The 27,825-nt window shown below is 40.9% G+C and overlaps 3 protein-coding genes across 8 annotated transcripts; 2 read left to right on the forward strand and 1 right to left on the reverse strand.

Moving 5' to 3' along the window:
• The first annotated feature begins 185 nt into the window (after nt 1-185).
• pla2g15 (phospholipase A2, group XV) lies at nt 186-11,609 on the forward strand. The gene is made up of 7 exons (XM_044194654.1): nt 186-602; nt 2,471-2,627; nt 4,727-4,845; nt 5,152-5,250; nt 5,723-5,947; nt 8,181-8,293; nt 9,334-11,609. Exons 1-7 carry the CDS (start codon nt 452-454, stop codon nt 9,733-9,735), a joined length of 1,266 nt encoding a protein of 421 aa, XP_044050589.1. The 5' UTR covers nt 186-451; the 3' UTR covers nt 9,736-11,609.
• A 442-nt stretch (nt 11,610-12,051) lies between these two features.
• usb1 (U6 snRNA biogenesis 1) lies at nt 12,052-26,741 on the reverse strand. 5 transcript variants are annotated; one of them, XM_044194657.1, is made up of 8 exons: nt 26,713-26,741; nt 16,402-16,557; nt 14,856-14,995; nt 14,507-14,690; nt 13,910-13,963; nt 13,608-13,713; nt 13,215-13,295; nt 12,052-12,588 (listed from the first exon to the last, which is right to left on the reverse strand). In XM_044194657.1, the coding sequence occupies exons 1-8, from the start codon at nt 26,724-26,726 to the stop codon at nt 12,481-12,483; spliced, it is 843 nt and encodes a 280-aa protein (XP_044050592.1). In that variant the 5' UTR covers nt 26,727-26,741; the 3' UTR covers nt 12,052-12,480. The 5 variants fall into 5 exon arrangements, with proteins under 5 accessions (XP_044050592.1, XP_044050591.1, XP_044050595.1 ...); XM_044194656.1 differs by having other exon boundaries at nt 14,856-14,998; XM_044194660.1 differs by lacking the exon at nt 26,713-26,741 and adding an exon at nt 17,952-17,964 and having other exon boundaries at nt 14,856-14,998.
• znf319b (zinc finger protein 319b) lies at nt 17,099-23,911 on the forward strand. 2 transcript variants are annotated; one of them, XM_044194650.1, is made up of 3 exons: nt 17,101-17,585; nt 18,515-18,678; nt 18,767-23,911. In XM_044194650.1, exons 2-3 carry the CDS (start codon nt 18,674-18,676, stop codon nt 20,637-20,639), a joined length of 1,878 nt encoding a protein of 625 aa, XP_044050585.1. In that variant the 5' UTR covers nt 17,101-17,585; nt 18,515-18,673; the 3' UTR covers nt 20,640-23,911. The 2 variants fall into 2 exon arrangements, with proteins under 2 accessions (XP_044050586.1, XP_044050585.1); XM_044194651.1 differs by lacking the exon at nt 18,515-18,678 and having other exon boundaries at nt 17,099-17,585.
• Nucleotides 26,742-27,825: the final 1,084 nt, after the last annotated feature.

Consider the following 27,825-nt stretch of genomic DNA (forward strand, 5'->3'; position numbering starts at 1 on the left):
TGTCAAACCTGATCTCTGGGCGTCCGTCCGACTGCGGTCGATGGCTTTTGACTTGATTGCGTTGCCGGGTGCATTTTCTTCATTCTTTGATCTGGACCTCGTGATCATCATCATCATCATCTTGTTCACAGATCACCTCAACGGTTATATTGGACTGCATGTAAGAATATAGGATAAACAGCGGACCCTTGTCTGTGGAGGGCAGCATTACGCTTTTCAGTGTACAGCCTGTTGGAAATTCATTTGAGGAAGAAGAAGAAGAAGCAGCAGACGAAGAAGAAGAAGAAGAAGAAGAAGAGGAGGAGGAGGAGGAGGAGGAGGAGAAGGAGAAGGTTTATATTGTGATAAATCAGCTCAGAGGGCTTTAACAGCAAACCAGAAAAACACCGCTGTAGATCTACACACACCGAAGAGGCGACCATGACTGCTAGGATATGAGACATCGGGAGCCATGGCGGCTTGGCACCGGATAACCGCCCTCTCTACGCTGCTTCAAGTCGGTTTGTTGTTGTTGCTGTTGCCGGCTCAGAGCAGCGGGAGACCGTTGGAGAAATGTCTCGGCGACAAGTCTTGTCAGCCGCCGAGACCCCCCGTGGTCCTCAGTAAGTGTGCTCTACAGTGTTTTACGGTGTTTCTGGCCTTGTTCACCTTACTATCTGTTGCCAAATTCTTTCGCAACTTATTGTCACCCCTCAGCCAGCTCATTAACAGCTAGACAGTGGACGATATTCAAATACGCCAAACTCCATTCAAAATTAACACTATTTAATCTCTCTTTGCTTGTCGCAAACGTTATATAAAGCTTAAAGTAAGACTCAGCACTTTACAAATTACTATTTGGTCAGTCTTGAATTCGGCTAGCACATATTCATCCAATTTGTATATACGTCAATTAATTTTCAACTTTTGTAAATGTTTGGCCTGTCGGTCCTATTATCTTCTACCAAAACACCAAGCGACTCGTCGTAGAGAGCGGTGTGTGCACGGTTGTATGTCGAATTTTAGTTAAAGAAATGCAAGTTTTAATTATTATGTTTGTGCTGTATCCCATCGGTTCCGAAAATGTATTTAGTCATAGTTTGTTGAGGATTTCATTTCGCTTTTAAGGAAGCCTTGTTAACATTGCTATATTTGTGAACGGAGTTTGGCTGGACATTGTCAAGGAAACGAAGTCGGGTATCGAGGATGATCAGAACAATTGCGCTTATTACCACACTAATGTTTACATGTATTTGCGAGATTTAGTAAACATTTAAACCTTTTTGTCTGCAAACATGCTGCAAGTTGTTCTTCTGATCAGTGAGAGCTGCTTGTGTGTGTTTCATATTCTTATATCCCAGCGGGGACGAACATTGAGGTCCCCACGGGTATAGACTGCTTTTTGAGACTTGGTTTTAGGGTTCAGGTTACAATTAGGTTAAGGTTAAGGTTAGGTTAAGGGGCTAGGGAAGGCATTATGTCAATGACGGTCCCCCATGGGGATAGTGAAACAAACGTGTGTGCGCGCGCGTTAAAGTTGATTGTTTATGTTCAGAGCAGTCCCCTGATCATATGACTGAGCTGAAACAGAATATGACTCTCCAGCACTGCAGCCAATAACTTTCTCAGGATACTGAGGAAGTCTCTATCTAGACTCGGTTTAATCCTACAATAAAGTGTGTAATTTCTATGTTAAATTCAATTCATAATCCAGGTTAAGAGCTATAACATAACACCCACCGCCAGTTTAAATGTCTGCAATTCCTCTTCTTCCACTCCATCGTTGAAAGGGTCTGGGGTTTAGAGGACTCTTATCAGTGTTTGACCAAGTTACAACCGCAGCCTCTGTCTGTCTACATGAGTGTGTGATAAGAGTCTGTGTAACTGCTTGATCCACAGTGATCTCCTGCTGTTTGTTTGTGCTTGTGGTTAAACAGTAGAATATTACAGTTCGGCTTCTGTAATGTTTTAAAGCCTGGTTTACACGGACAGTGAGCCAACCAGAAGGGCCTGTAGGACAGAATGCTAAACTAATAGCTGAAAGAGGCAAAACACCAACCATTGAGTCATTGGAGGAATAAAGACAAACGATTTATTCACAACTCACTGTCAGAGAACAATAATAATAATAAAATACCCCAATAAATAAATCTTCTAAGTTGTGAGTCCGTAGTGAGAACTGGCCTCATACATAGGTATACATTGGTTTGGACTGTTGCGCAATGTAAATTTAAGCTACCAGCCTAGTCTCATTTCAAGTTGAATTACTGATAACTGACTAAAAACTGTATACATTAGAAATATGTATCACAGTGTGGAAGCAGGGTAAGCACGAGCTAATCATTGAAGAGCAACATGTTACTGCCATTGGACTTTATTATACTGTCTATCCACATTCACAGTAATAAATACAAAACCTTTTTATGTCATTTTGGACAAACGTACAGTGACAGTGATGTTGCCGATATGTGACTCATTGCTAATGTTGCAGTTCCGGGGGATCTGGGAAACCAGTTGGAGGCGAAGCTGGATAAACCCAGTGTGGTCCATTACATCTGCTATAAGAAGACTGACTCCTTCTTCACTCTGTGGCTCAACCTGGAGCTGCTGGTCCCTGTAGCCATAGACTGTTGGATAGACAACATAAGGTATGACGTGGGTTTCTCTGTTTGTGTGGGCCTTTCTGTTAACATTCAGACATCAATAAAGTACTGTTTGTCAGTCACTGATGAATTGATCTACCTCAACAAATGCACAAGTTGAATTTTCTCTTGTAAAAGGTTTGTCGATATCCTGTTTTGGCTGTAATCATGTGATGATTAGCGTGGTATTTTTCTGTGGTAAAGGTTAAAATATTTCGCCTTTGCCGTATTTTGACGAACGCTTTGTGAAAACATGCTGTGGTGCAAAATCCAAAACTGCAAATTCCTGGAAGTGCTGTCAATAGGATAAGGGAGTAGGTAGATGGGATCGACAACCTGGTTGACTTTCTGTGAACAGTTATCAACCTACACTGGATAAACTGACCTTGGAACCCTCTATCAACAAGGTATGGAAGGAAACAAAGGACAAGATAGCATTCCTATAATGTCACCATCAGCAATCAGCTAAAAAGACTTACATGTCAGTTATTGAGTGAGCCTTTTATTTGAGCCGTTCAACTTGTCGTGTCATATGCTTTGTTACAGAACAAAATCCTGTAATTGTATATTGTTATTGCTTATTCATTTAGACATGAGAACTGTAAGCTACAATATCTCAAACTGAGAACTTTGCCGTCATGCTATTAAATAGACATTTTGCAATAATTATTGCTCCGGTCCCAGTTCTTAAAACGTGGCTCTACTAATTCAGGCTAACACGATGTTAGCCAGATAAAATTATTCTGTTAGTTCTCATATCTAACTTCTAACTTCTTAAACTGCATGTTACAGGATTGGTTTGTTAGTCAAGATGACTTAGTCCAAGATTAACGGTGTGCTCTTATTTTGAAATTAAGGCCATATGAGTAGAGAGTGGAAACCATGATCAACACTCATAACTGGCTGATCATATGATTGCACTTATGACTGGCTGGCATGACACTCTGGCTACAAACAACACATTTTTAATGCACAATAGTTCATTTCAAGCTCAGGAACCACCTTAAACATAAAGACGTCTAAAATCAGAGATTAACTTGTATGACCAGTTCTCAGCAAAGTGAGTTCAGTAATCAATCTGATTTTAAATAATTTACCTATAATTTGTAAACGGTCACCAATTTAAAATCAGTTGTTCCAGTCTAAGTGTATACAGCACTTACGATATAAGTACATTTAATACATTTTAGTGTTTATGGGGTTAATCTTGAAAGGTCTTGGGCATGATCCAGCTAACTGTCAGTAAACTGCGTTTGGGCTTAAAGCTAGCTTATGTAACTTTTGCTGAACAGTGGCCACTATGTCCACAAGTTATGTTTACAAGGTAATGGTGAATGCTAAAACATAGTGTATACAGTAGAGCAAGTAGAGAAGAGTCATTAAGTCAACAAACTGCCTCACTAATGTCAGTTACACTGCAATATCTATCCAAACTGTGCTAACACTCGCTAACATTAGCCACCATAAGTCACCAGACCAGGTGTTTTCAAAGTCAGTTATCCACGTATGAAGAACAAAGCCCAGGTTTAAGACAAATAACATAAAATTACCCAGAACCTAGACTACTTTAATGACATGACATTAAAGTCATGTTACAGGTTTGTACATATTTAGGTGCATCAGGCTAAATGGACACAATAAAAGTGTAGTTGTTTAGAGAAATAATTTTAAATACATTCTGGTAAATAAAGGCATAATTCAGAGTTTTAACCCTCGTAAGTTAAACAAAAATAATGCTTATTAGATTTTGCACTATTTTAGAAAATAACCAAGATCCATTTAGAGTACTTATCTAGCAACCATACATTTATAGCTTTCGAAAATCAAAATTTCATTGTAGTTTGACAATATTTTCCTCAAATGTTCGCTTCTGCTTGTCAAACCCAGACATCTTCTCTCACATCTGCATGGGAAAAAAAACCCAGAGTTGGGGAAGTTGTTGTCAAACATAACTAACAAGGTGGTGGAATGATGGTGATTTAAAATGGGAAGTGTTTCTGTTGCCTCGGAATAAGATGTATTTGTGAGTGTGTGTGGTTCACCACAAATACAGAACCGACACTGATTGAAGTGAACTGACACTGTGTGTGTGTGTGTGTGTGCAGGCTGATCTACAACAGGACCACACACGCCACCTCGTCCCCGCCGGGTGTGGACATCCGTGTCCCGGGGTTCGGACAGACGTATTCACTGGAGTATCTGGACCCCAGCAAACGCAGCGTGGGTGAGTTGAAGGCCCAAAACCCAGCATTTCTTTAAATATAAAAATATCCTCAGTTTCCAAAACTGTCCTCACTCTCAAGGCCTAAATGGGTCCTCACAAAGATAGACAAACAAGAATCAGATTATTACTTTTGTCACTGCTCATGTTTTGAGTAAGAGACTGAAATGTGTGATACTTTTATTTTATTAGGGTAAGGGTAAAGCATTATGTCAATGACTGTCCCCCACAGGGATAGTGAAACAAACTTGTGTGTGTGTGTGTGTGTGTGTGTGTGTGTGTGTGTGTGTGTGTGTGTGTGTCTCCTAGGCATGTATTTCTTCACTATAGTGCAGGCGCTGGTAGAGTGGGGCTACACCAGAGATGATGACGTCAGAGGAGCTCCCTATGATTGGAGGAAAGCCCCCAGTAAGCAACCATGCATGCACACATATACACACACACGCACACGCACACGCACAAAACCAACAAACAGGGTGACTTACATTCATTCCCTGAGCCTTCATCCTAACCCATGAATGACGAACCCTCACCTGTAAAACCTGAAATACACTTTTTAATTCTTTTAATTTAATTTTCCACAAGTCTCGTGAGTTGTTGATGACTTGTCTTGATTCCTTCCAGTCATGGAATTGTTGGGCTTTTATTTTGACAGGGGTATTCTAGGCAGGGAAGTCAATACTCTGAGGAAGTGTGGGGAATTTTACCCATCAGGCCACATTTTTCAGCTGGTCCACTCCTGTTAGAGCTTTTCTGTCCAAACCAGGAAGGAATCAAACGTTAAGTCTTTAAAGCGCTCCAGCCTTATAATGGAAATGCAGGGGATTTCACAGCAACTTTGTTTACTCATCTACTCTGTTGTTCTTTTCTCCTCCATCAGATGAGAATAAAGAGTATTTCCTGGCGCTGCAGCAGATGATTGAAGAGATGGCGGAGAAGGCTGGTGGACCCGTGGTACTCATCGCTCACAGCATGGGCAACATGTACACCTTGTACTTCCTCAACCAGCAGCCACAAGCCTGGAAAGACAGATATGTCAAAGCTTTTATCTCTCTGGGACCACCGTGGGCAGGGGTGGCCAAGACCCTCCGAGTGGTTACCTCTGGTAAGAGGTCTAACCCATTATGCATTACGTTTTGTAGTAGACAAGAACCGCACACTCCCTGCCTTCTCAGGAAAAGTCCAGAATGAAAAGAGGAAAGAAGAGAGCATAATATGCACTGTGACTTTACAAAAAGATTTCTCATAAAACGAAGAGATAACCCAAAATACGTTATATTATAATTTTAAAAAAGTTAATCATGAACCCACATACCTGCAGAAGTAGAGAAAGAAAGCATTCACAGGGTCTTTCCTGCATAATAGCCTCTGTTTCAGTGTAACACCATGAACAGAGCCACAAAATGCTCCACGCTAGCCATCATGGACTCGATAGTACACAGTTCAAGACACACAGCACACGTGCTTCAACAAACGTCTCATTTACAGAAAAAAACTGAAATGTAAACGGAGCGAAGAAAAGGCATAACTTTTCAAGGAAGAGTCTAGAACGAAAAGATGAAATGAAGCTAGTGGAAGTGCAACACATACACACATGTTTCCTAAAATGAAAAAGTTGCTAAACTTCCTGTTTAAAACAGAGAAAGTTTATAGAAAAATGTACGACTTATAATATTATTAGCAACACTAAGCATAAGAAAAGTAGGAAATAAGACCAGGAGGCGGTTGTACCAGCTCTTTGTAAATTCAAAGTTAGCCCAGTTATAACATAAGTGTTAACCAAGTGGAGATTTATGCATCACTAAATTAAAACAGGTTGCAGAACACAAATTACTTACAAAGTAGAGATTAGTTATTACAAAATATTTACGCCTACTTCAAGGTGTAACTGTCAGGTAGCTAACTGAACCAACTGACAAAGCTAACGTTAGCCTGCTAATACACAAGCTCCTTTTAGATATGAAGAGTAAAAGAGATAATAAGGAAATGAAAATATAATAAACCAGGAAGATTTTAAATTGCATTTAAAATAACAAAAATAACACAACATACCTTAAATTACAAAATGCCAATAACCAAATAAGGTCAGCTAGGTTAGCATAATCAGATCTTTCCCACTCATTCTAAACTGCATGAATAGTACTAACACTGAAACACACATATTTTGCCATTTATGCATATATAAATAAGTTACATTTTATATATAAATAAAATATAACGGAACTAACTGTCAAAGCTACCGTTGGCTTGCAAATACTCCACTAAAACTGTTGTATTTGTAAGTTATGTTACAGCTTGTGATGCTACAGTGACCTCTTTACATGGTTAATTGCTTTTGATTGGACAGGGCTACAGATGTTTCCCAGCAGCTGATTTACACGTTACTTAGGGAGGATGGATTTACAAATAGCAGGTGTAACCCAATTCAGAGGTTTTACCTTTATCCTTCAAAATAAAAGTCTCCGCTAAATCCATTCCAATCCAGTCCAAGGTTTTATAATGCCCTGTTCATAATTTCGTAATTTCAATCAACAACATAAACACTACTACACATGGATAAACCTAATACTTGCCCTTTGGAGGCAACCTACTATTTAGACATTGTTTTAGCGTCAAAGCTTCGTTCTGGGATGGTAGGACTGGCCTGGGGCTTAAACAAAAGACGAATGTTCCATCCTCTCTAATTAATCATCAGGGATTTGTTTTACTTGTCCGAATAAATATCTGCTCTCTGATGTGGTCAATGCTGGGAAACAAAACCTGAGTGCAAAATCCAACAGTTGTTTCTAAACAGCTATGAGTGAACAGTCCGCTGAAACCAACTCGCTAATGCTAGTTGATTGTGCTTCGGATGCCTTTTAACCTTTAGTCCATTGCTATTTGCCACTAAAGAAATCTTTAATTATGTGCAGTTTAATAGTGTTACGTTGCGTCTTTACGGGGCAGGGACATTTTCAAACATTCAGTCATCTTTTGCAGCCATCAAAGTAGGAAGTTGATGAGTGCAGTTTTAGATGAAGTGATGGGAACAGGATGTGCACTTCATAACTGCTCAGGCCAAATTGCATGAAAGACAGTTACATCAGATCCTGTATGCTGGTAAATGTTTCCCTGCCTGTAACCCTGACACACTCATGATTCAACAATACTGTGCAGTACATTATACTGTATGTTTGCGTGTCGTGTGTTTCAGGTATGTCTCTCAGGACATGAGCGGTGTTTTTTTTTTTGTTTTAAGATGCCACACAATGAAAGTCCTCTATGGTTTTGGGTCTATGGCTGGAAATTCTCAGCTCAGTTTCAGTTCTCTGTCACTGGTTTTGTTTCTCTGCCTACAGGTGATAATAACCGCATCCCAGTGATCAGCCCATTGAAGATTCGCTCCCAGCAACGTTCCGCTGTCTCCACCTCCTGGCTGCTTCCTTATGCCCACTCGTGGCCCAAAGATCAGGTCTGTGTGTTTGTGTGTGTGTGTGTGTGTGTTCATGTATGTTTGTAGACAGGCATTTTCTTTCCTACCTGGGAGACTCAAATTCCATCCTGCCTGTCTTTCTTTGTCACATTTAGTTTCCGTCTTTGTCTCTCCTTTCTTTTGTCCACCTCTCTTGGCTTTCCAAGCATTTGGTATCTGTCAACAGTGGATATGTTCGAATTAAGAATTTGCCATAAAGCTGTATCGATACAATATTAATCAGTACTGACAAACCCACAGAGAATTATTACCCAACTCTGTAGCTCCCCTAACCTTTAGCTTTGGCATCTTTTAGCTAATTCTTTGGTTTTCCGGCTAGAAAACTAAATCAACCTTGTTTCCAGCTGCAACAGGCTGCTTTTTTCAGTACAAAAGCTCTGATAAACCCACTGTACGCTACCCGTCCAGCACCAAACAGCACACTGACAAAGTTAGCAACTAGCAGGTGAACACAGTGGAGCATTTAACAGCTAAAGAGCCATTTATTTCCCTCAGGAGTCGGTGGAGACAAACAGAGCTAAAAGGAGAGTGAATATTGGACTTACATTAGCCAAGTAGACAAAAACACGACTCTAAATGAATGCTAATGTTGCTCTGTGTCTGCTGGATGTGTAGATAGGCAACTGCTTATTCTAAGGTAATGAAAACACAACGAATTTACAGGTGATTATACACTAATGAAAACATACTTATGAATATTATATTCCATTTCTGCCAATAGCTCCTTCTAAATGTTACATGCTGGACCTTTAAACTAAAGTATAGTCTCAGCACCAGCCAACAGGCAGAGGTGTAGATTGTCAAAATAAATCACACCATGTTGGAGTAATGCAGAAAAAAACAAGTGAATGCAGTGATCTTTGACATTTAGCTATTAGAAACTCTAGGATGGGGGGCAGACTATGATGAAAATGTAATAGTTAGTTAGAGTCTGTGTAAACATAACTTGTTCTTCTTAAGCATTTGGTAGAAGTAAGTAACCAAACAGAGAAACAATTTTTTCCCCAATCCACCACCAGGTCTTGGTGCAGACGCCCGCCGCCAACTACACTGTGCTGGACTACAAGCGCCTCTACTCAGACATCGGTTTTGAGGACGGCTGGCTGATGCGGCAGGACACGGAGCCGCTGGTGGACGACCTCGCGCCCCCCGGCGTGGCCGTCCACTGCTTGTACGGCAGTGGCATCCCCACGTCGGAGGCCTTCCAGTACTCCGACAAGTTCCCCGACGTGGAGCCCACGGTGGTGTACGGCGACGGGGACGGGACGGTGAACCTGCTGAGTGCCATCCAGTGCGGGAGGTGGGTAGGAAAGCAAAAACAGCCTGTGATGTTAAAAGAGCTTCCAGGGAACGAACATGTGAACATGTTGCTGAACTTCACGACTGTGGCTTACATTAAGACTGTGCTGTTCTCCCTGTGATGCTGGCAGAAACTGAGGGACTGGCTTGCAGGGAGATGGCTTTCCTCACACACACTGTAATATTTAAACTCTAGCTGACACATTCACAGCCAAGGAGAGACAGGGACTGACGCATCTCGCCTGTCTCTCTGAACATTGACTGCCAAAATATTCCCCTGTACATGCCACATTGCTTAAGAAAAGGTATTGAATTTTGTAGTACAATTGCAGAATCAAAGTTTTAAATTCATTTTACAGCTGTAATTATACAATAATTATGTTAATGTCAGGTTGTTTACTGTTGAGTAAGTCTAAATACAGTGACTTTTATATTTTTCAACGAACCCAAGATTCAACCTACTAAATCCACGTTATTACGATAAAGGACATGTGTATGTACAAGTAAAAAAACAGGGATATACTGTATGTGCCACTTTCTGAGTTATTAATCAAAGTCAGATCTTTTTATTAATGTTGTGAGCGATTTCTGAACTCCTTTGACTCTAATGTTGTTAGGCTAAATAGTAACGCACTGTATACTGTATTTGTATCTTTCTCAGTACTTGGTATATGTTCAAATGATTTAACAAACCTAAGTAGACTTTTACCAAAACAACTTGCTTAATTTTGTGTAATTTTATTTTGTTTGATTTCTAGTGATCCTTTTTGTTGATTTTTATTTGTTTTAAATTTTTTTTTTGTTTTTTTTTTGCATGCAGCCAAGCTGTAAGTCCCTGATGGTTTGCAAACTTTGTTTTTATTGTGTTATCCATATTACATGAGTCGTGTGCCGAAGGACTGGAACTATACCTGGAAGTTGATTTTAGTCACATTGAAACCACTCAAAGGTCAAACAAAAAGAAGAGTTTTAGACAAAAAAATCTGAACTCAAACTCCACTTACTAGCTTTTTCAGGAGCTTTGAACCGGATCTCAGGTCTTAATCAATGAAAGGAGTTGGCTCCATTTATTGAGTTTGCTCTGTTCATTGATGAAGGCCATGATATACAGTTGAAAGCTCCAGAAAAAACTAGCAAATTGACCTTCAGTTAAGTTTTTTTAAATTTTTATTTTGGGTCAAAAAATCTTAACTCAAGGTCCATTTACTAGCTTTTTCCAGGGCTTTCAACTACATCTCATGGCCTTCATCACTGAATGGAGTTTGCTCAGTAGTTGTGGAGATATCTTAGTTGTCCTGTCCAAAGTTCCGACCACAACTCCATGCTTAGGCCATGTGATGACAGCTTTATCCACTGATGAAGATCATGAGATGTAGATGTGGACTTGAGTTTTTATTGAGTCAAAAATAAGGTCAAGACAGCTTTCAAGCTCAAATTTAAGAGTTTAAACAAATTCAATTCATATTAAATTCTGCTCCCGATTGTTTGCCTTCTGATTGGCTGTATCAAAAATTAACCAAATGATAGTGACATGCTGGGTTTTTGTTTTTGTTTTTTTACTGTTGGAATCATGTATCATGTACAATTAAATTACCCACTATATTAAGCTCTTTCTCTTCACTTTCCATGTCCTATACAGTACCCAGGTTTGGTTTGAATCTGGTGGCTGGATTTACACAGGCACAAATGAGGGGACTTTTATTGTACTATGGTATAAATCAGATTTTCTTTTCTTGACTGTTTTGGTATATCCTCTTTCTGTTTAGACAGACTTGAAAAGTTCCGAGTGCAAAATTAAAAACCTGACTCCCTGTCCTTGTGGACATGCAGCCAGAATCTCTCTGACCTGAGCGGATTGTACTGTGCCATGCAGCCCTCTCTGAGCCAGACGATTATCATATACTCATATACAAGTATCATATCTGCTGTGAACTATCATAAATGTGTGTCATAAACAAGTGTTGCCTTCTATACAGAGTAAATATTTAAAATATTACAGTCCGCCATTGCCTTTTCTTTGTGCAGTTAATCCCTCTGGTAAACTTTCCACACTTTTAAAAATACATTTTATTTTAGCGCTCTAGGACAGTTCCGTCTCTGAACAGGCATAGTTTTCCTTTAAAAGCTAGAGATAAAGAGCAGTTTGTCACCTGGATGTTAATTCACTGAACATAATACATAGACATTGAATGGGGTGTTGACTTAACAGTCATTTTATTTAAGTGAGGACTTCACATCAATGTGGTAAATGGCAAGATATAACTGTTGGAACCGGTGAGGTTTCAATACCGACTAAGTCCACAACTTCCTTTCAGATGTGCAGCTTCTCACACGTGTCATAATTCTCTCTTTTGGTCACATGTCAACCTTTCTGAACCCTGATCACTACATCGCAGCAGTAGTAGTAGTATTAGTACTGTCACATGCAAACACAAAAATAAGTATAAAACCAGTAGCAACTTTATTTATATACAGTATTAAAATAATATAGACAATTACAATACTATCAATACTAATACAATCACTAAATGGATAAGTTCACCAACAGGCTAATCTCCCAAGAACATTTGTCTGGAACAGGATTAGGATGATGACAGCTGATAGGTTACTGTCATCCTTACAGTCAACACTATAATAACACCTGTATTGAGTCCTTCTCCTGGCTTTGCAGAATTGCTCATGACTTGACGAGAGGTTTCAGTCATGCTGGATATGGTACTCATGCAACTAAAAATGATGTTGTTTTGGCCTTCGCCATATCCTTTCATTCTCTCATTCTTGTTTGAGCACGTTTCTGGCTCATTGATGTGGGTCAGAAGAACACAGCTGTAAAAGGTCCAGCGGTCAGGGTATACACGTGTCAAACTTTAGGTTTCTAGAGGGAAGCGGAAGGTCTTGTTTCCCGTCCTGCAGCGCAGCTCCACGCAGTCTAACCTTAGCAGAAATGGTCCGTCTTCATGGTCATCAACCAGACTCTAACAGTCAAAACATCAGGGATGTACAAACAGTAATCAGCTGGTAAACTGTGTGCAAGTCATTCAGTCAAAACTGCCGTGACTGAGGCAGCTGCTGCCAGAATATTTCTCAGAAGTGTTACAATACACCAGCAAAAAACAATCGACTATGGTATGATTATGACAAAGTTCTGTTATCTAAGGCATACTGTATATATGAAACCTAAATCCAAACCAGAGCCCGACTGTTAGTTGAGTTTAAAAAATCTGTTAACAGCATATCGTCGGCTGATATTTAATTTTTAAGACAAACTCACATTTTTGATAAGGCATTTTACAGTTAATAAATGAACTTGTCAGTGCTCTTTGGTGGACAAACTGTGTGATGGAGACACTTCATAAATTACCTCACACATATATCGTTGGCATTTTTGTATTGCAGTTTCTTATCGGCCAACACGCATGTTGATACCGATTTGGCTGCGATAAACCGCCAATATATGGGTCTAGTTCCAAACATACTGGGGCATTATAGAATGGATTAAGGAACGATGGCATACATTTGGATTTAGAATCGACTGTCAATTAGGAGGAACCGAGAAATTATTTCAAAAGGAACACGTTAGGATGGACAGACGTCCCGGTACCTGCAGCTCCTGAATGCATTCCTTCATCTGTCCTGTCATGTCTCCAACACACCAGGCCAGACTCACGTGGAAAGATGGATCCTAGAAAAAACATCAGAGGGAACAATATGGAGGGTAAGACATAGATGTGCACTACTTCAGATCCGTTTGGATGGTTTGTTCATATTTTTAAGACAAAACAATGATTTACAATCATTCACTGACTGATTAAAATGTTGCTACAACATAGAAGAATATCCCATTAACTAATTTGGACCCTGCAGATCACTGTATTTACCCAGGTATCAATAGGAAAAAGACTAATTCAAACTTAAGAGTGACACACAAACTGGTCCAGCTATAGACCCCAAAGGATAAAATCAATTTGTGTGTTAAAACGTGTTGATGAGTGACCTTATAGAAAGTGTCCAGGCGAAACTCTGTCATTGTTCTGTCCACTGCTTGGACCAGGTCCAACAACTGAGCATGCCCAGTACACACTTCCATCCCCAGAAACGTCCTGCCGGGGACAACAGACAGACAGAGACACATACAGGCCAAACGCCAAAGAATGAAAATGTATCTTCGACAGCTAAGTCAACAACATTTTGGCTACAGTAACAACTGAATAGTCAGTGCTACACAGAGATTGTTTAGTTTACATACTATATCTGGACTACGAGAAAGAGAGACAATTAAAAAGGACTTGACTGTACCTCGTCCTCTCAGCGTTACAATAGACCCTCAGTCTCCCCGCTGAGCACACAAACCTGGCAACAAGAAACGCAGCTAGAATAAACATTCAACTATAATCAGCTTCAGATGTCATTTTCATCTTTTCCTGATTTATTTGTACTATTCCACCTACTCCAGTGCAAGTGAACCTCTAGGATGCTGCTGCAAATACAGTTGTATTCACCTTGAGATAGTCATTATAGGAGATATTATATTTATGGTAATACAATTGCACTAACTGCACTCTCTTCATTGTTTAATTTGTCTTCATTTAATTTCCTTTTGACTTACTAACTGGCCTTGTTTTTTAGTGATATTGTTTTTTCCACCAATTTCACCAGCACGACCCTTTTTTTAAATAACTCTTATATTAAGTGTTTTACTTTTTTGTCACTTGTGCAGTTAAATTACCTGCCCTACAAATTACTTTCTGTACATACTGTATATGCCTCGCAAATGGCTTGCAAACTCAATGGCTAACTCTGGTGTAAAGCAGAAAAAAATGAACAAATCAAAAGAAAGTATCAGTTCTAAAAAGAAATGACTGAATCGTCCTGGGTATGGGTATTTGAGCAAACCTCTTGCAGTGCACCAGGCCTGCCCTGAGGCTCTGTGTGAAGGGTTGGATCCAGTGGTGTCTCAGCACCACCGTCTGTGACAGGCTGAGGTGGAACTCCTCCTGCGGGGTCAAAACTGCACCATGGGCTCTTGCTACTGAGAGCAGCGCCTCCAACAACTCCCTGAACTCCTCCTCAGGATGGTCTGATGTGAAGAGGAGACGGAGAGAGAAACGTGCACACACAAAGCCAAATTAGGCGAGGAATCGGGTTAAATAAATAATCCTAAATTGTACTTGGATAACGTGTGTGAGGATGTGACTATTGTCGATGATCAAACGTCAACAGTACAGTAGTGTGTTGGTCTTACATGGCAAATAAACATAGGTGGCCCAGTTTCCTCTCTCATGTTTGAAGGAGCGGATGCGTCCACCGTGAAGAGCGCTGTCTTCAGTCTGTGAATCGACTTCTTCTGGAAACATGGCCAACAGGCAACCAGGAAGAGGCAGGCTGCTGGCCCAATAACAGTGGACACTTAATTTTATATTTCCTATTGCAGTCAGTGGCTGCCTATTCAATTCAATTCAATTCAAACTTTATTTCAGACTCACAAGAGGTTCCATAGCAATAAAAGAAAAACAAACCATACAAGATAAAACCACAACAGTTCATCATTCAATTTAAGAAAGCGTTCATATGTAGGCTATCTCGCCAATGTTTTCTGAGCCTGGATGAGTACCGAGAGCGGCTCTTCCTAGGTCTGGTTAAAGCCTCTATGCTGCTGACTCATCCAAGCGACACACAAAATTGTACATCAGATGTCTCAGAAGTGCCACACATGAAGGGACACCAGATAACACAAACAGTTGACTGGCACTATGTCATCTAGGAACCTGAAGCAGCAACCTCATCGCCTCATTGTAAGCCACTATACGCCTCGGCATACTACTTTCCCTGTAGCTGCACCAAAGATGAGCTGCATACATAGGTGTGCACAAAGCTCTAAATAATGAACATTTTACATTGCCAGAGCACACACTAAACTTACGAAGCAACATATTAGCCTGAGCATAAAGTTTACAACACTGTTGCTCAATATCACTGTCATCATTCAAATCTTCAGTGAGAAAATGGCCATGGTATTTTATTTCCTTGCATGTCGTGAGAGGAAGATCACTCAAGTGAAAAACAGGAAAAACTAATTTCCTGTCCTCTCTAGTTCTGACTGTCATGACATTACTCTTTTTGGCATTACATTTAATGTCATAGTCTTTGCTGTACTGTGAGCACACCTTCAGTAATTGCTGCAGCCCTGCGCTATGTGGACTAAAAATCACCAGGTCATCAGCACAGGTAAGACGAACATTGTTCCATATGACCCGCAGCGTCAGGAGCAGAAGTAAATACATTACATTTAAAGCTTACTGGGCGATTTAGCATACATTATACTCTTTCAGTTTAAAATGCCCTATTTATTGATATTGATATTTATTCATACCTCTATTACTGCTGTGCAATATCCTCCTTCTCATTATAATCCTAATAAACTACACTTAACTTGGCAGTTCATGCACTATTACTTTATACCGTATTATTATCATCAACCTGTAAACCCACTTTGTACTTCACACTTATTTTAATTTTATACTTATACCCACTTGGTACTTAATTTATTTTCTGACCTGTATTATAGTGTATTAAATGTTTTGCTTAGTACTTCTGTTCCTGTGTGCACTGACGTGATAGTGAGCTGCTGTAACAAGAGAGTTTCCCCTCGGGGATCAATAAAGTATTTCTGATTCTGAAGCTTAATAAGCAATCTTGGTCATACGTTCAAATGTGAGACATGGTGTTTCCTGTGTCATCCTCTTTCCCGCTGCAGTCTCCTACTCAGCCTACAGAAAGCCACCACACACCTTGTTTTAGGAACCCGTTCCTCATTTTTGGGTTTCTTCCTCGCTGGGCAGCCATCATCACCGTCATCTTCCTCTTGACACTTTCGAGAGCAACTTTTGCTTTGATCAGCCGCCTCACTTTCCTCCTCGGAGCTGCTGCTGTAGCCAACCAACATCCTGGAGTGCGTGATGGGTCAGGACATATCAAACGTGAATTAGCTATACATGTGAATGAGCTAAAAGACTGAGAGGAATTAACATAGTTATTTAAACTTTAAAGGGGAAAAGAAACATTTTTGCTCGGCATTTTCCAGCGGCTTCAATCAAAAGCCGACGTTTCTTCCGCACAGTCCTGCGCTTCCGATGTAAACAACCTGTTGTAATGATAATTTAGGTCCCAGTGAAACACAGCCCAACCTGTAATCAGTTCCGCTTTCCGAGGTTTGCTTCAATATGTGCACACTGCATAGACGAGGAGCCTGTGTATGGGTGCTTTTGTGTACTGTGATCTGCTCGGCTCAAACGAGTCACTGAAATGTTTTAATTTGTCAAAAATGTATTTATATCATGACAACATGTAAAAGAGATGACAGGTTCAGCTCAAACTGGAAGATGTCTTTATTTTTAATCCCAGTTTTCGCTTCAAAAACAGTCACTAACACATCTCTTTAAGACAACAGGAATAGATAGAATAGGAAATATATGAATAGATGTGGTGAATGAGAATACTTTTGCAGGAGTATAACATTAAAGCCATCACACACCAGGTTCCGGGTGTGTGTGCGTGTGTGCGTGAGAGTGTGTGAGTGTTGTGAGCGTGTGTGAGTGTTGTGAGCATGCCAATTAACTCTTGGTTTATTCATGTTCCCGTGCGCGGGCAGGGGTTCAGAAGCTAGCCGATAGCTAGCTAGCAATTTATAACAAAATGCATATCTTTTCGCTAGCCGAGGGGATGCCCTAGGAGCCAAATAAATGTATACGTGAAACGACAACGTTTATGGGGCGATTTGGGACATCGCGGGAGAATTTACGCCCATTTTAATGACCCGCAAATCCCAATTTTTCGGCCCCGGTCCACAGCGCTCGAACAAGAGAGCATCCGAGCACCGTTTGCGGATGTGAAGAAGGGACCTAACGCTATTTAGGGGAGTTGCTAACCTACGACAGACTGGCGTTTTATCACGAATACTCAGTAGACGCTCCGGGTATGTAAATGCGAAATTTCTCATCACTATTTACATGCACCACTCACTTACAAACATGTCGCTGCAGCGGTTGCTACTAACGTTAGGCTATTCTTTTCCCGTGGCTAGCCTGTTAACGTTAGCTCTTTCCCGTGCCTCTGTGGCTGCGTTAGCAAGTGGCTAGGCTAACCAGCTAGCTAACCTATCCTGATTACAGTGATCTTTGCCTGGAGACCAAAAACGTTATGATGCGCAGACGCTACCTTTCACTTATTTTTTATTTATTTATTTATTTTTTTACCGCGTGTGGTTGAGCATTTGGATTTCTGCATGTGTGGAAGTACATAATCAGTATAATAAAGATTTAAATATAGTACTTAGCGTTACTTGTTTGTGTCCAAGTGTGTATGTTAATAAGAGCCCACTTGCTGTGTGTTTCTGCGAGGATGTTGCATAGCTTCAAGTTGTTTATAATTCAATTTCATTGCATTGGGATGCTTTTAGCAATGTCAGTACAGTAACGTTACAAATCATTGTAAGAATGACTGGTGTAAACGCGTTTTGATCTCTTCAGCTGTTGTCATGTTATGCCAGAGTTGCTTAATGAGCAGGTGTGAAACATCTGCTCTGATGTTTTGTTAAAGAAGCTGTTTGCATTGTTTGACACCCACCTTTTGTAAACCTAATATTGCAACACGTCCTACAATATTACTATTACTAGTTTCTGCTGAGTTTACACAGACATATCATAACTGGCTGCTAAAGCTGATGTAGCAAGATTGCAAAAGCAAATGTGCAGTTTTTCTACATTTTTGAAAAGCATTTTGCTAAACAAATATTTTTTTGCTGCCAGGGTGTACTGACTGTTGGATTAGTTATGTTACTGTTATTGAGTAACCTCTTTCTGCTCACTGACATTTTGACTCACTTTGAGCCTCTTTCTCATACAGAAACCACTTGAAGGACAAGAATAAAGTGAACGTAGGGGATTTTCTTCAGTCTCTCCACACAGCTATACTCCTCTGCGCAACACTGTTCCTGTCATTAAATCCTCTGTCACAGCACCTTCACCAAGCGCCCTTGTCAGTTCTTCAGTGCCACTTGCTGAAATGGAGTGAGTTTTTTGTCCTGTTTTCTTAACACACCCTGAAGCTTTTATCCCATTATTTTAAATATGTGCCTGTCTCCCTTTTTTACTGCAGTTGGGCCACACCAGCTGCCAAACTGAATCCCTACACCAGAGCCCGCATGACAGAGGCCTGGCAGCAGCATGCAGTCGCTCCACCTCAAGTCGTCCACACCATCCCTCCAGGAGCTGAGAACGCGTTGGGCTGTGCTGTGTATGGCATTGTACTGCAGCCAGATGCTACGTCTTTACAGCAACAGCAGCAGCAACAGACCCAGCATGGACAGCACAGCCAACACAGCCAACAACACAGCGGGAGTCAGCAGCATGGAGGTGGGCAGCACAGTCAGCAGCAGCACCCCGCCCAGGCCCAGCAGACCTCCCTACAGGTGGGGACAGAGGGAGGACACAAGTGTGGGGCCTGTGGACACGATATCTCCCACCTGGCCAACCCACATGAGCACCAGTGCATGGTGAGTCAGGACAGGTCATTCCAGTGCACCCAGTGCATGAAGATTTTCCATCAGGCGACAGACTTACTAGAACACCAGTGTGTTCAGGTGGAGCAGAAGCCGTTTGTGTGTGGGGTGTGTAAGATGGGCTTCTCCCTACTCACCTCTTTAGCCCAGCATCACACATCCCATAACAGCACCAACCCAATGAAATGTTCAATATGTGAGAAGACCTACCGACCCGGTTCTTCTGGCAACGTCACACCCAACTCAAATAATCCCCAGCAGCCCAGCAGTGATGGGGCGTCAGCCAGCAGCAGCTCATCAATTCTACCCTTCCCCTCGGCCCGAGACCGGCCCTACAAATGCTCTGTTTGCCAGAAGGGCTTCAAACACCTGTCAGAACTCACGCGGCATGAGAGGGTGCACACAGGAGAGAAGCCCTTCAAATGTGACACATGTGACAAGGCATTCAGCCAGTCGTCACACCTACAGCACCACCAGCGAACACACAGCAGTGAACGCCCATTCAAGTGTGCCGTTTGTGAAAAGAGTTTCAAGCACCGCTCCCACCTCGTGCGCCACATGTATGTGCACTCTGGTGAGCATTTGTTCAAATGCAACTTATGTGAGCTGCACTTCAAAGAGTCGTCAGAGCTCCTTCACCACCCCTGCCACCCACAGGGTTCCCGCCCCTTCCGCTGTGCCACATGCGGTAAGGGTTTCAAGCGTCCGTCTGACCTTCGCCAACACGAGCGCACGCACTCGGAGGAGCGTCCTTTCCACTGTGATGAGTGTCAGATGAGCTTCAAGCAGCAGTATGCACTGGTGCGCCACCGACGCACACACAAAGACCCTACTGACCGGCCATTCAAATGCAATCTGTGCGACAAGGGCTTCATGCAGCCCTCTCACCTCCTCTACCACCAGCACGTCCATGGCATGGACAACCTGTTCAAGTGTGCCTCATGCCAGAAGGAGTTCAGCCAGTCAGGAGAGCTGCTCAGACACAAGTGCGGCGAGTCGTCCAACACCTCGCCCGACAAGCCGTACAAGTGTGACGTTTGTGGCAAGGGCTACAAGAAGAGTTCCACGTTACAGCGTCATCAAAACTCTCACTGCCAAGAGAAGCCGCTCAAGTGCTCGCTCTGTGACCGCCGCTTCCTGTCCTCTTCGGAATTTGTCCAGCACCGCTGCGACCCGTCGCGAGAAAAGCCGCTGAAGTGCCCTGACTGTGAGAAACGTTTCAAATACTCATCAGACCTGAACCGACACCGCCGCGTGCATACAGGGGAGAAACCGTACAAATGTGGCCACTGCAACAAGGGCTTCAAACAGCGCGAGCACCTGACCAAACACCAGAGCACGCACTCCAGAGAGGGCCAGTTCAAGTGTGTTTGGTGCGGCGAGCGTTTCAGTGACTTGGGTTCTTTGCAGGATCACACGGTGCAGCACACAGCCGATGGAGGGGGTTACCCTGTGCCCCAGTGCATATAAATCCTTGGAGACTTTTTCCCTTGAAGAGACAGTCCCCTGTCCTCTTGTCTGTCCCTTGTAGGCTATTTATGCAGCCTAACTATCACCACATTTGCAGGACAGTCCAGGCTATTATTATTGCATTCATTCTTACCAGTGATACATCAGGTTTTTGTTGCTTTACTAACCTGCCCAAAGCCCTTTAGTACTGTGACCCTGTCATTCCATAAGGTCCCTGAAGAGGCCTTTTTCTTCTTATACCTGTCCTCTCCCCTTTTTCTCAGCCCCACGCTCAGACAGGCGTTAGCAGTGAAGAGGCCACAACCATTTTATCAGTCATACTTAGTCAGAATGTTGCAGACAGAAACAGGTGCTATAATGCAGGTTGATCCCATTGTGTTTTTTTTTGTGTTTTTTAAATAGTTTGGCAGTAAGTATGTTGTAAGGTGTACTGAATGAATCAGTAGAGGCAAATCTCCACCTAAACTGACCGGGTCACAAAGTGTCCTGACTGCTAGAGTATCCACTAGAGGGGGATCATTCCCTTGTTTTTTCTTTCCGCCTCTCTCCCTCTCTTTCTTCCCCACTCTTCAGTTTCTCCCTCCCTATTTCTTCCTCTCATCTCTGCTTTCTTTTACTTCCTCCTCTTCCTGTCTCAGCCTGTCGCTGTTTAGTATCAAAAAACTGGAAAGTTTGACAAACCCCTCAGACACACATGCACTCACATTTGTTTGTCTTTGGTCAGGTGAAGGATGACTTAAAACGCTTTTTGTTTTCATGTCCCCACAGTAATACAGAAACAGTGTATCGACTCTTTTGGACTCTCTGCTTCCACATCTCTCTGGGTTTTAGTAATTTTACACTTATAATTTATGAAGTAGTCACTAAGCTCTTCAACGTAAGTGAAGGAAAACAGTGTGGGGGGAGTTTGGGGATTTATTGTCCTATAGTGAAATAATTCTGATGAACTGTCTGTGAGTGTATGCGTGGGCCATGGGTTTCATGGCTACTCCTGTTTGTACCAAAACACCAGTATAAATCAGCACCCGATCCCAAAGGTGTGCAGACTAACCAACCAGCTGAAGTTAACTGTCATTGAAAACCCTGATGATCGATACCAATCTCACCCTTCAGTATAGACTTATATAGAAATATATATCACACTAATATACTTGTCATATTCCTACAGAGGTCAATGCTGTTAGACTTGCTGTTAAAATGTCCAAGTTTGAACATTTCACTTCCTCTCTCAGCCTGTACATACTATGGATGTGCGAGTGTATGTAGCCAGATGAGTTGGAAATGTCAGAATTTGTCTTTCTTAAAAACAATATGTAAGAACTGTTTTTGTATTCTTGCTACTTTTTACCATGTGAAGTGTTTTGACAAATGCTTTTTTGTTGTTTTTGTAGTCCATGTAGTGATTGTATCTGTATGTCGCAGGGAATCTCAAAGAGCACCCTGCGCACGTGTGTGTGTGTGTGTGTGTGTGTGTGTGTGAGAGTGTGAGTGTGTGTATGAAACAGTATTCTGTCAAACAGGGAAATTCAGACTGTAAAGAATTGTATTAGAAATGTTTCAACAGACCTGCACCTTTTTTTTTTTTTGATTTTATTTACTAACCTTACTGGTCTGTCAGAGCTGTTTTTGCAGGGCGAACCTGCACTTTGTTAAATATTTTCCATGTTTTGAAAGAAATATTAACACTGTTTTTCCTATTACATGTTGCGTTAAGGTTGACGTTGTGTCAGTCAGAGTGGGTTTATACCAGAGTGAACGACACCTCTTTGAATGCTGTGGGATTCTGGTTGCGAAGAAGCCTGGAACACCAATTGGTTTACACATCAGCTGTGATCCCTCTCTCCCTGCCCTCTTTCACTGTTGATTCATGGTTTGAGTGCAGTATTGAATACAAACAGAGGAGGCCAAGGAGACGGAAGTAACATTTTTTTAAATTCTGGCTTGCAATTCTTTTCTTTTTGTTTTAGCCTTAAAATGAGGCCATGGTGCCTCTCTGCCTCTTCCTCCTCTCCTGCTTTCTGTCTGTGTCCATCATCATTATAATCATGCGAGGTCAGATGGTTGGTTCCATCAGCCATCATATGTTTATTTTTATTTTCTGAATCTGGCATTATAAGACTTTGAGAACAACTTGGACTTAAAGTAAAGAAGTACTGTATGTTTTTTTATGGTTTCACATTTGTTTATTATTTTTTTTCTATTAATCCTTAAATTGATATGAATATCTATATTCCTCGACGGAGAGACCAGGGCCTTGGGGTAGCTGGCTGTATTTTTTAACACATCTGCCAGAGTTGTATTCAGCTTTCACAATGTAGAATTGTTTCTGAGGCCAAATCACAGAAGAAACAATCTCTACACAAAGAATTCTGCAGGGTGGTGGTTTAAAAGCTGAATCACTTCATCAGGAATCAATTAGGGTGGGTTTATATTTGCCAAGAACTACAAGTGCTCAAGGACTTTTGACTTATTAGTTGGTGCTGACACATCATCAGATGTGCATGATAAAAAATAGTCACTCCAGGTGCAGGACAAGGACCTCACATACTGCATAGTGCTGACAGTAGGCTTAACATGTGTAACAATAACAATACAAGTGTACATTCAAAGCCTAAGCATAATTCCAGGCCAGCAGCACTGATTTAGTTGTTAATATTAGTGAGGGCAACTGTCTGGTTGTGCACTTGTCCTGTGTGTTATAGATTACAGGTAGCAGAAACATTAACGGACCAATCTGACAAAGCAGTGGGGTATACTGCAAAGTGAAAGGGAGAGCTGCACTTGTCACATCTTGATCAATTCTAAAAATAAAAACATCCCATATCCAATAAGCAGCTGGGGGAAGGAGAGGAAAGTCTCCTGTATAAGCACAAATTAAATAAATCCACCCTTCTGCATATTAACTGGTGGTTTCAATGGAAACAGTCGGTTTAGACACCAGTTCACCCACCCACCATCCTCTTTCCTTTTCAGTTTAAATAAATAAACCCGTCAGACCCTGGTGTCTCTTGCTCTCTGCATGCTTGCTGTGTTAGTTCCTGTGTTCTGTCCCTGGGAACTGGTGCTCCCCTCCTCACAGCACTGTTCCCTCCTTATAGCTTTTTCAAATTGTACTGTAGTTTATGTGAATGATGTTGGGGAAAAAAAAGAAAAGATAAATACTTTGTGGCAACGTACAGTATGTGTACATTCATGCTAAGATTATCTGTATGTATGTAGCATTCAGTTACACACAGCACTAACAAATAAAACTTTTTTCATTTATAAACTTAGATGAGTCACGAGATTATTTAAGCAGGAAAGTAACCAAAACACATTATTCTTCTTATTTTGGAGAGGAGTTGTTGACATTTGTTGGCTTTTTTTGATTTCTGAAAATATTTACTTTTATCCTTTTAATGCTGTTTTATTCCAACAGAACACTTTCAAATGTCAGTTTTTCGCTAGTGTCATAGCGCTGCCATGAACAAGATCATTTAATAATAAAAGATTAAAAAAAATACAACCACAAAATATCTCTGATTAAATATGAAGTGTCCCTGAGCAAGACATATATTCACACCATCAGTAGGTGAGCTTGACCTCCAATCCTGTTCTGCTGAGGGTGACAAAATAAGATAATTTCCCTCTATGGATTAAATTACGAAATAACCCATTAGCCATGGCTCACATCTACAGAACAACCACCTGCTGTATGTGCATAATGAACAAACAGCAGTCGAACGCTGAGCTGTTGGAACACTTCTGTTAATGTGTACTAAATACATTATTTGCAGTTCTTCACATAGTTTTCCTTTTTTTTCAAGTATTGGTAACAAAAGTTTACTGTAATTAGAAGTAAAAGTACTCATTATGGAGGATGGCCAGCCCCTGTCATTGTTATATGTTAATATATTATATCATTGGATTATTATTACTGATGCATTAAAGGGACAGTTCGCCCCCAAATTAGCTAAGTCTCTAACCAGAAATCATGACCACTGGAAAGAGACATTGCTGTTGAGTTTTTCAAATGTATTATTTTGGCACTTTGACCACCACAAGCTGAGTGCCATCCAGTTCCATATTTTCCATATATTTGAGAGAAGGCAGACATCTCTACAGCCGATATTTACAAAACTTGGCAACTCACACCAAAACAATCTAGATGGATAAATAGCACTACAGGTAAGAGGAAAAATATGTATTTTTGATTTTTACTGGACTGTCCCTTTAACATGTACATCATTTTAGATGATTTGAATTACTTTATATACTGTTGGGCAGTTGTATGTAAAGTAGTAATCATAATTATAAGACTAATATTTACAATATATATATATATATATAATATGTAAAGAAACAACTACAGCTGTCAAATAAATTAATTAAAAGTACAATATTTCCCTTTGAAATGTAAGGGGGTTAAAGTATAAAGTACCATAAAATGGAAATACAAGTACCTCAAAATTGTTCTTAAGAGCAATACTTGAGTAAATCTACTTTCACCACTGTGATTTAGTTCTACTACAGGTGGTTACCTCATATAACCACAATCCATTGGCCACTAAATGGCCTTAAAGGAGCAGCTGAGGGTAAAGGCAGTTGTTTTCATTATTGTTTAATCACTTAATTATTTTTTGTGATTAAAAGGATCCTCCAGCAATTTAGTATTGCACTTCCATGAAGTTTGGGGACTTGTGAGAGGCAGATTAAAAAAAGAATGATGCAGCCGAGATTGAGATATCCTGATTTTTAGTCACTATTATGTCAAGTTTCTAAAACACAGGACCTACAATTCCCACAAAGCAACTTAATAGTGTCTAAAACAAGTCTCAAGCCTAAACCAACCTAATGACATCATCAGGGTTATTTTCCCACCAGAGCCAGAGAAGACATACAACTGCTTCACGAGCTGAGTAGTACTACCCATGAAGAGTATAGACCTTCATGTGTAAAACTGGAGGGGTGCCCCATTAATCGTTTAGTTTATAAAATGCCCATCACTTTCTTTGTCTGTGAAATATTTTTTTGTCTGACTATAACTCAAAGAAATTCCATTTACAATTATGTATGTAAAACAGAGAAAAACAGTACATCTGATTAACAATTAATGGATTACAGTATGGATTTATGCTCTCGATTTCATAATTCGTGTGCAAGGATTACTTAATTTGTGCTCTAGATTTAAAAGCCTATTGGTTTTGGCGGGAGACACCCGCTTTCAGTCTCTGTCTCTCACTGCCCAAATACAGCTCCAAAGCCGCCCCTTAATGAAAAAATATACAGAAGCTGCACACAGGACTTTTTGCCCACATTCCAGCTCTGAGATAAACTTTAGTTTGGTGGAGACGCACACACAGACCTCTCCTAAACTCTAACCCTCTAAAAAAGAAGATAAAACAAAGAAGGTTAGCTCCATGGTATGCTGTAACCCCCAAACACGCAAATTAAAGCAAACATCACGAAAATTTGAATGGAAATGGCATTCCACCAATCTGGAAGCATCTCGTTTAGCCTGGCAAGATAGTATTAAAACATATAGGAAGGCCCTCCATAATGCCAGAGCAGCCTACTACTCATCATTATAAGGGGAAAATAAAAACAACCCCAGGTTTCTTTTCAGCACTGCAGCCAGACTGACAGAGTCACAGCTCCAGTTAGCCATGTATTCCTATAGCCCTCAGTAGTAACGACTTCATGAGCTTCTTTAATGATAAAATTTTAACAATTAGAGAAAACATTCATCATGTCCTGCCCTCAACTGGTACCGATTTATCTTCAAACACAGGAACCCCATACACACACACACACACACACACACACACACACACACACACACACACAGGTGAGTAGGCTGAGTGAGTGAGTGACGTGAACAGGTGCTGAGTGGTCAGCGGCGCGGCGCGGCACAGAGCGGCGCGGCACGGAGCGGCGCGGCACGGCGCGGCGCTTAAGGAAGCGGGAAGAGTTGAGAGGAGAAATGGCAGAGAGTACAGGTCCAGGTAGAAAAAAACAACTAAATCCTTTTGGATTTTTCTAAAAGAGAAGGAAGTTAGCCCATGTAGTAACTTTTCAATAATGGTTTAATTACCTGTTAAAGTACATTTCTCATCATCTTGATTGTAGGTGCCAACATTATTATGAGCTTCATTTAAGTTGATTTCATGGTTTTGCAGAGGGAGAGGCTCAGAAGAATCAGCCGTGGAAATTGGTAACAGCTATTTGATGTTACTTTGTAGGCCTAATACTTTGTGTTTGTGCAATTTTGATTAGCTAAAATGCTAATGCTACTCATGCCTGTACACTGGATGGATCCAAAGTCCCGCCCCCCTTAGTTACTGTTGCTAGGTTGACAAAAAGAAACAGCGACAAATCAGCAGCCTGTCTCTAAAAAGCTGCTCGGTTTCAACATTGTTAGTCTGATAATACGTGCGTGCAGGCTGAAATTCAACTTTACTAACCATCATCAGCGGTGAGTAAGAAAAAGTATAAATAATACATGTAATTTGTTAAGCTATGAGTAGAGGGCAAAGTCCGCTAGCCGCTAGGCTAATTTATGTAATGTAAAACGCCATAGGCTTAAGCTAATAACATTAGCATTTTGGATATGTGGGGAAAACGTGTCTAGCAAGAGACAATTGTTTTGTCTGTGAACCTTGTGAGTTATTATTGAGCCGAATTGTGTACTTTTGTTAAATGTTGTTGCTGTTAAGCCATGTTTTATGTGTGACTGTGAACATATAAATGATTCAATTTTAGAATTTTATTGTGGCTATATGTAACGTTTTCACCTCAACAAATCATTTTCATATTAATCTAGATTGAATATAACAATAGACAATGCAGAGTGATACCAATGAATGCCTCAGATAAGTCCCTGCTTTCGCTATTTTATTTTTCTCATAACGGATCGGTATTCCATGTAATGCCATTTGGCTATTGGCCTATAGTTTTTATTTGAGCCATTTTGTTGTTCTCAAGAGCTGCCTTATCTTTAGAGCTACTCCACTACATCTCAAAGGGAAATATTGTATTTTTTACTCCACTGCATTTGTCTGACAGCTTTAGCTACTTTTCAAATTTATCATCCCCTTCCTGTCCAGTGAAAACCACATATCTCCAGATGTGGTAATTTTGAATGCTTGTGATAAACTGAAGGATGCAGTGTTCCTTTATTTGTTGAGAAAAGCCTCTAAGCTACATT

Source organism: Siniperca chuatsi, linkage group LG4, assembly GCF_020085105.1.
Source record: "Siniperca chuatsi isolate FFG_IHB_CAS linkage group LG4, ASM2008510v1, whole genome shotgun sequence".
Classification (NCBI taxonomy): domain Eukaryota; kingdom Metazoa; phylum Chordata; class Actinopteri; order Centrarchiformes; family Sinipercidae; genus Siniperca; species Siniperca chuatsi.